Genomic DNA, 8,677 nt, shown 5'->3' with positions numbered 1-8,677 from the left:
AGTGATTGGACTAATATTAAGCATTCGATAATCCAAGAGTTGGGGAGCATACATCGTAGGCTTTCTTGGAGTCCACACAAATTTCCTCTTCTCCTGCTAGCTTATCTTCAAGATATTTGTACATACTGTCTGATTACATTTCCTTCCGTAATTTCCACACGAGTGGTAAGCAAGATCTTACTGTCTGCCTCAATATGAGTGCTGTGCTTAATTAAGCGGACTTCTGTAAATTTCGCAAACTGTATCGAATTCCGAGTTGTTCTACGAAGTCCGTAGACTTCAATGTGATGGACCCAAAGGCACCAATTACCACTTGCATCTTCCGAAGTCGAGCCAGCTCCATCTTTAATTCTGAATAAGCGTTATCTTGTCAAGTTGCTTTCTAGCGATCTTGTGCAATTACCTGGGATGGCTTTGTCATTTGTCACTGATCGTCTTCCTGATAAGGAACCGCTACATCAGGTCGCCTGTGACAACCGACAACCTGTCTGGAACTCATAGTCCCAGAACAGCTTAGACTGGCCTTTATTTTACGGGACATGCTCGAACAACTTATCAGCTACAGTGTCGCTTTATGCTGGTTTGAACTAGTAAGAAGTTTCTGATAATAAATCGAACTTCTCAAGGGCCGGAAATTCGTCTTTTTTTCTTGACGTTTCCTGCACGCACTTCCTTCATGAAAACCATACAGACTTACTTCCCTCTAGATGCCCTGATTTTGCGTACAAGACTAAAATTGACGACCTCAGATCGCTAAACTAGATTGAAACTTCCTCTTTCAGAGTATCTAATGAAGATTCCAAGCTTGAAAATTCTGCGAGTCTACAGTGATCAAGTCGAGCAAAAGGAATTCCCTATCCCTAACACTCTGAAGCCAGCAAGAACTACACGTAGTGATGAAGAACTCAAGATTTCCAATGAAAAGGTCAGGTCAGTGTCCCTTCATCACGTGATACGCAGTTCTCGTTGCCCGTTTGGTCAAAAGCTACGACAACTTGAAGAGGGATTTGCCGCGCAAAGAAGGAGAGGTGAAAAGATTGGCGAAAAAGAGGCTAAAGAGTATCGCAGTGTAAGTAAAACAAGACGGATATAAGGGCGTTTCCGTGGGATGCACAATTCGGAAAATGGCGAAAGTTTGCCAGAAAGACGAGTGTGTAATTTTAACTATCAGGTATTTGTTTTAAGTAATAGATGAAATATGAGTAGGAGACCTTTATGGGCATTTCAGGCGACGAGCAGGCGAGCCGTTTTAAAGCCTTTAAAGGTCAGACGTGATATTTTATCTTACTTGTGAAATGAAACAATAGATTGTGTTTGTCACGTTAATCACGTGGGCGTGGAGCTGTCCCATAGGAGTCCGACAGCAACACAATACAACACTAAATGGAATAGAGAAGTCTTCGAGGAATGGCAGCAGCGACGGCAAAATAAGTGGGAAATATCAGAACTTGTTGGAGTGGCCGGTCTCAAATGCGAAGCTGTTCAAAATCTGACCGTTCCACTAGAGACTCGCCAAATACGCTAAACTTTACATAAGCGATTACGTAAAACTTTATGACACCAATAATCTCCCCGGGAGCGTGGGGAAATGAAAGACCCTGGGAACGATAGACTGAAGTTTTTACTAAAGTTAAACCGGTTCGAGTGTAGTAAGTACTTCTATGGGAGACCAACGCAAAAGTCCAGTGAGGGAGACATTAATCATTTTTCTTACTTGATTTCTTTATGTATTTGGTTGTTAAAGGCTTTTTCCTAATGTTCTTTTCACGTTTTCTATTCCTATATTGGGAGGATTGGCGTTGGAATCAACAAACAGTGCTTTTTAATAGCGCGGGTGTTGACTCAAAATGGCCAATTGAACACACTGGTTCGATTGATAAAGGCTTGGCACAATGGCCGATTGAACACACTGGTTCGATTCACAAAATGTTTGGCCCATTGGCCAATTGAACACAATGGTTCGATTCACAAAATGTTTTGGAACGACTGAATAAACTGGTTCGCAGGTCGATTGGCGTATTCGTTATGCAAATAGTCACAGTGGAACACATCCAAGAACGAAGCAAGATCTAGAAATTACGTTAAAAATTCTACCTTTAGAGCTTGCCGTTCTCAAAAAAATATCATCTGTCAACTGTATTAAATACCTTCAGATGTGAGGTTACTGTGTCATTCATCGCGGGCGGAAAGTATTTCAAAGTAAATTTCTGCGTACAACATAAGTACGAAATTTCGTGGCCCAGTGATGTAGCCCGTGCTCAGAATGCTCGACTTGGAAAATGAGTGGGGACTCTATCACAAAACGGGAGTTTGGAGATACTTACGGGAATGAAAATCGTAAGTTCGCGCCCTGCAAATTCCGTCTACATCTGTTCCAACAAATTGATGCCTCATCCGCTCCGTGAATGAGCCGAAACAGGGGAGTTTTGCGCTATGTCTGCACTCTGAAAAGGTGGGTACCATCTTCGAAATCGCACAAAATGTTATAAATGCATTGGAAAAACCAGTTTCATAACAACACTGCTGTGATGGCGCATCAACATCTTTTACGAAAGGGCTTGAGTTCACCGTCAACAGCGGGTCAGCTCTGGTTAAAGTATTTTCGTGTCGCTTTCCACGGGATAGGGAATTTTAACAGTAAACTGCAATTTGTTACTACGAAAAAAGAAAACCAAAAAAATGGCCGCCGTATCTGCAAAAAGGACTATTGAATTTAACTCGTAAACCTCTGTTTATTTTAACTCCTGTACAGCTAATCACACAAGCAGAGCAATGGGCTCTTGAGAAGTCTGGCGCGCAGATTATACTTTGCACATGCGTAACAGCTGGTAGTCCAAGGATAATATCCTCGTGTGATAATATCCAGGAGTGCATTGTGGATGAATGTGGCATGTGCATGGAGCCTGAATCTCTCGTTCCCATCACGTGCTCAGGGGCCCGACAAGTGGTTCTGATTGGTGATCACAAACAACTGCAGCCAGTCATTCAGGATCACGTGGCAAAAACACTTGGTTTGAGTGTGTCCATGTTTGAGAGGCATTCAAAACGAGCAATGATGCTAAAGCTGCAGTACAGGATGGTAAGAACGGTGTTTCAAGACCGGTTAGTCCCTTCAATTCATAAGCAATAAAAAAACCCTTGTCCGCCCTTTATCGGTCGCTGAATTTCGCAAATGCTCATTTACGTAAAAGGGAAAGGTCAAGGAGATTGAGTCGAGCGGCGGGCTTAACCGAAAATGGGTGTGGGGTGGGGTCCAAGGTGTCAACAACCTTCCGGCTCATTTCAGGTTCTCGGATCCTAATCACGTTAAGACAAGGAGCTTGGCATTAAGTTTGGCCTTGTTATTTTAGCACAAAGGTATTTGCGAATTCCCGTCCAAGCAATTCTACGATGGGGAACTTCAGACAGATGACGTGGTAAAAGCACGTGATCCCAGCCCGATCACCTTTTGGCCCGCGATGATTCGCCAGCAACTTGATATTCCTATTGTATTCTGCCACGTAGAAGGACAGGAAGAATCCTCACCCATAGCGACCTCAGAGAGCAACGAAGAATCCAAATGGAACATGAAGGAAGTTCAAAAAGCGGTAAGCTGAAGGGGAACTTTAACATTGATTGTGCCTGGTGAGTTGTGGGGTTGGTTATTCACTTCTTTTTGTTCATGAGCAAACAGACGGGACCAGCTCTAGCAGCAGAAAGGAAAGACTATAGCAAAGACAGATGTTGGTGCCGTGTTTCCGCATCCAATATTCGTTCGTCCTTTCAGAAAATCAATCAATAATACTTATATTTATTCATTCAATCATTCAAGCAATTATTCATTCATTCGTCCTGAAATGTTATATCAGTCAAAATGAGAAAAATCCTAAGCCTGCAAATTTGACCCTTTTGTATGTTTCAGGTTTTCGTAGCGAAACATATTGCCAATCACTACAGGCCACAAGTGCGCATGTCAGACGTGGTCATACTGTCACCATACAGAGAACAGCGAAGCAAAATAAGTGAGCGACTGAAGGGAGCCTATGAAGAAATCTTAGTCACCACTGTAACAAAGAGTCAAGGTAAGGTATATTGAACGATCATATTTCTGCCTGTTTTGCCGGTTAATAATGAATACTGTAAGAGTAGAAGCGAAACCACCATGACCCTCAAAACAAGAGCTTAAGTTGACGGAAATATTAACAACTCCCTTCTATCGTGTTCAGCCGCAACTGTCGCTATTAGAAGTGGATCCCTTTACTTTATATCGCTCTTACAATATGATACAATGCAATGTGAACATTAGCAACATTTCCCACCCAGCAATATACTCTTGTGAGCTTAAGACCACAAGTAATCGTGTCCTATTCGTTTTTCAGGAAGCGAATGGGATTACGTTATAATCTCTTTGGTTCGATCAATGGAGAAAGACGAAATCGATCTAGAACCGACTCAAAGCTGGCTACAGGAACACCTGGGATTTTTGACGGATGAACATCAAATGAACGTGGCACTTACGCGTGCACGCAAAGGGCTTTGCATTATTGGTAAGCGGAAAAGATCCAACAATGTTGCATTCTGCTCTCTCTAACAACCAAGGTTTCTGGGGATGAAAAACGGGCAAATTGGAGTTCCGAACTTTCGTCTCACATACTTTTAAAATTATTTTAATGATCAGACACGAGCTAGAGCTCCCACGGCCGCAGCCTTTAGCGTGAAGCGACTGAAGATATGGCTACTCCCCCCTGGAAAGGATGCTAGGCCAGAGAGAGGGTTACCCCCAGCGATATGTAGCCGGTGCCCATTTGTACATCTGGGTCGAGAGAGACAGTGTAGAGGTTCTTGCCGAATGGAAACACATTATGGGACCTAGGCCTCGAAGCGGTGACCACTACACAACTGTCTCTCTCTATCACCCATTTGAAATCGAAAAGTGCAGAGAAAATTCGTTGTGAACCCCTTCGTTCAAGCAAACGAGCAAGTTTCCTTTCATGGTATTCACTTGGCTGACAATATGCACATCGTTTCAAAATACTAACTGCGCACATACACACATCCGCTCACAAATTAGAAGCCTGGTGTTAAGTTAAAAAAAGTGTACATCACTTTATACTGAAAGAGAATCTCCACTGAAAACATCAAACTTAAGTAAGGCGAAATGTGGTTCCAATTATGCAAAGAGGACTGTTTGATACAGGTGGTTTCTTTTCAAATTAGGAAACAAGCATCTTCTTGGAATGGATAAAATGTGGGCAGAGTTGTTACAGCACTATGAAGAAAATCATTGCCTTGTGGAGGAAAATTGGCCTTGGTCGTAAAATTGATTATTTTTATGGATCTCCTGCTTTTAAAAAAGTTTTAGTTATTTTGTACTTTGATCTCATGTTTATAGAACCAAGGCGTGGTATTATAGAGAATCTTCACCTTTTAAATCCGCGTTTTTGAATTTTTGAGCGACGATTTTTTCTTCTATTTTTGCATGTAAATTGGTTCAAGTCCAAGGGATAAAGGGTCCTTTGAATACGATAATGTCGTCAACATATATAGGCTTGATGGACTGTCGTAGAAAGTTCTGCAATGCAGCCCCTTCGAATTTCTCTTTGATTTTTTTCCTTAGCATGGGAAAACAGAAAACAACAACAACAACAACAAAAAAAAAAACAAACAAACAAAGCCAGGGGGAAGCTCAAATTCAAATCAAATTTATTTTACTTGTCTCCTTTTTAGACCATTCTCCATTCAAATTTTACGGGTGTAGCTTGACCTATAAGGATTATCTTTGTTTCAAGTTTAATGATTCAGTTGTAAAATGACCCAGTTGTTAGACGAAGACGTATCCCTATTAAAAGTTTAGCTGGATGAACTCGTGTGAACATCACGAGCAGATGATTTGCTGTGGCTGTATATTTAAGTTAATCTGGGATGACAATGCTAATAAATTTTCTTTCATTTTTTTGTATATTAACGCTCACTGTTTTTTTACTTGGGAGAGTGGTAGTGCATGGTTTGAGGACATCCGGATCATATCACCAGAGCTAAAAATGTCGCTTCCCGGAATAGTATTTTTGCCGGAACGAACCGTCGGGCACGAGCTATATGAGGGCAATTACTTGAGCAAGCAGCCACTGGAGGCGCTCGGAATGAGGCGGTGAGGGCCGCGATGGAATGGGACGAGGCCGCCACCATCTGGCGCGAACTAGAAAGTTAAGCTGCGAAGTAGACGCGGCCGCCGTTCTGCTTTGGTTGTTGTTGTTGTTTTTTTTTGCAGTAGCTCAGTTTGTCGTTTAGTTATCTTTAACAAACCTCGACAGCAACCTTTCGAGAAACACAAGACCATTTAGTTGTGGCATGCTTCGAACGAAAAATTTTTTTGTTGTTGTATGATTACATAAGATTCGATTTTGACGAGATGGACGATTAAGAGTGTTTTGCCGATTATCGAGTAAAGAAACGCGACATTCCTGCTCTAGCTGCTGCCTTGCAAATACCAGATGAGTTTTTTTGTCCACAGCGATCAGTTGCCGATCGCCAAGAAGGGCTTTGCATCTTGTTAAGAAGACTTGCCTTTCCTTGTGCTCTGATATTATAGCGCGCTCTTGACGACTGGTTCCTGTCCTTAGTATGATAACAAATACAGTACTAGTGTATACTTATAAAACTCACAGTCACAGGATACTACAGTGGAACCAAACCATTTTGCAGCCAGTTTGGCCTGCGTAGCAGGGGATTTGGCTCTTTCAGCCGGGGTTGACTTTCTTGTAAATGGCCATCCGAAAAGCCAGCGAAGGGGAAGGGGGCGAGAAGGAGGAGCGAGGAACACCTGCAATCAACCTCTTTCTTTTTTTTGAGAAGTTCCTATTAATTTAAGATCGTTGATCATCATTTATATCCATACAGTTTTGTTGGTGACTTTCATGAGATTTCTCCAAGAGTTATGACATTTCATTTTTAAAACCCTTCCGCGCCAGAATCAAGTTTCGGCAGTTCCAACAACAAGAAGCAAGCTCGGTAAGAAATCTCAAAAATGCTTACTTTATACTGCTGCTAAGCCTTGTTATGTCAGTAATTTAGAACTTCACCAAAGTTTTGAACAGCGATTGATGGAGATTTACGAATGCTAAGAGGCAAATTATTCCATTGCCTTGGCGCAGCAGTGCTGATTGCCCGATCTCCATAAGTCTTTAGTTTAGCCATTTGCACAGTGAGCAGTTCTTTCCCACTGGAGCGTAAAGACCGAGAGCACTTACGATGGCTCAGGAGACTAGAAATGTAAGAGGGTGCTTTGCCATTGAGTGCCTTATAGACTAATAACAGGAGCTTAAAAACAATACGTGAATGAACGGGGAGCCAGTGTAGCTTGAACATTATTGGGATAATCGAATCGTCCCTCCTTGTTAACGTGACAATGCGAGCCGCCGTATTCTGAACACACTGTAATCTACAAACTTAGTATTTTGAAATACCATATAAAAGTGAGTTACAATAGTCAAGCTTAGAGCTAATAAAAGCATGGATGCGAATTTGAGCAGAGACCTCGGTGACATATTTGCGGATCTTTGATATATTCCTGAGATGATAATTTGCCTCACTACATATCTTTTTTACACGTTGTTCCATGCAAAAGTAATTGTCCATAATGACTCCTAAATTACGTACAGACAAATTAGGAGCAATGAACTCATCACCGACCCGAACATATTCAAGAGTTGGTCTATTTCGAAATTTGGAGCTAATACCAACAAGTTCAGTTTTATCTTAGTTAACTTTCAATAGGTTCTTACACATCCAGAGGTCGATTTCTTCAACACAGCGCTCAATACGAAACTTTGCCTCATCAAGATCAGTACAACAATTGGTATTGAAGGAAATATATAGTTGCGTGTCATCAGCGTACAGTTGGTATAGTAAGTCATGCTCTTTGATGATATCAGCAATCGGTGCAGTCTAGACAAGGTACAGCAGTGGGCACAGTACAGACCCCTGAGGCACCCCACGCAACAACGGTCGCCTTGACGACATGCCATCTTCTACATTAACAAACTGTTGGCGGGAGGTTAAGTAAGACTTAAACCAAGCCAATGCAGTTCCCTTCACCCCAAAACGGTTCGAGAGTCGGGATATTAGTATTGCATGATCCACCGTATCAAATGCAGATGAAAGGTATAATAAGAGGTTTTGATCCAAAGAACAAAAGATGTCATTATGTACTCTAATTAGTGCTGTTTCAGTTGAATGAAATTCTTTGTATGCTGACTGAAACGTCTCGTCAAGATGGTTGGTCATGAAATGTTTCGTCAGTTGAACTGCAATAGACTTTTCAACCAGCTTAGAAATAAACTTTAAATTTGATATTGGCCGAAAGTTTGTGAACTGCTTGAAATCAGCAGTTGGTTTCTTCAATGTAGGTAAAAGAGAAGCAATCTTAAGCTTTAGGGCATCTGGCATATAACCAGTTGACAATGACAAATTAACCATCCTGGTAATAGTAGGTAGGAGTACAGGAAAGCAATCCTTAAGTAGTGATGCCGGCAGAGGATCAAGACAACAGGACTTTCTTAAAGGCTTATAAGCAAATTCCTTAACGTCATCTTGACCGACCTCGTGAAAGTTATTGAATTCAACAACGTTGGTAAACAATTCATTATCATCCGCTAACGATAGATCTCTATTTATTGCCACAAGGGCAGTGTGAATCTTT

General features: G+C 41.7%; 1 protein-coding gene across 1 annotated transcript in view; it reads left to right on the top strand.

Moving 5' to 3' along the window:
* The window catches only part of LOC137970013 (3'-5' exoribonuclease HELZ2-like), a 76,614-nt gene extending 70,693 nt beyond the window's left edge, over positions 1 to 5,921 (top strand). Inside the window, exons 31-36 of the mRNA XM_068816457.1 lie at positions 783 to 1,069; positions 2,753 to 3,079; positions 3,351 to 3,587; positions 3,902 to 4,061; positions 4,359 to 4,526; positions 5,197 to 5,921. Coding sequence (XP_068672558.1) covers positions 783 to 1,069; positions 2,753 to 3,079; positions 3,351 to 3,587; positions 3,902 to 4,061; positions 4,359 to 4,526; positions 5,197 to 5,297 — 1,280 coding nt within the window. The 3' untranslated portion in view covers positions 5,298 to 5,921. The remainder of the gene's footprint in view (positions 1 to 782; positions 1,070 to 2,752; positions 3,080 to 3,350; positions 3,588 to 3,901; positions 4,062 to 4,358; positions 4,527 to 5,196) is intronic.
* The last annotated feature ends 2,756 nt before the right edge of the window (positions 5,922 to 8,677 follow it).

The sequence above is a fragment of the Montipora foliosa genome, chromosome 9 (assembly GCF_036669935.1).
Source record: "Montipora foliosa isolate CH-2021 chromosome 9, ASM3666993v2, whole genome shotgun sequence".
NCBI classification, from domain to species: domain Eukaryota; kingdom Metazoa; phylum Cnidaria; class Anthozoa; order Scleractinia; family Acroporidae; genus Montipora; species Montipora foliosa.
The sequence above is the reverse complement of the archived record's forward strand: the minus strand, read 5'-3'. Positions and strand labels throughout refer to the sequence as shown.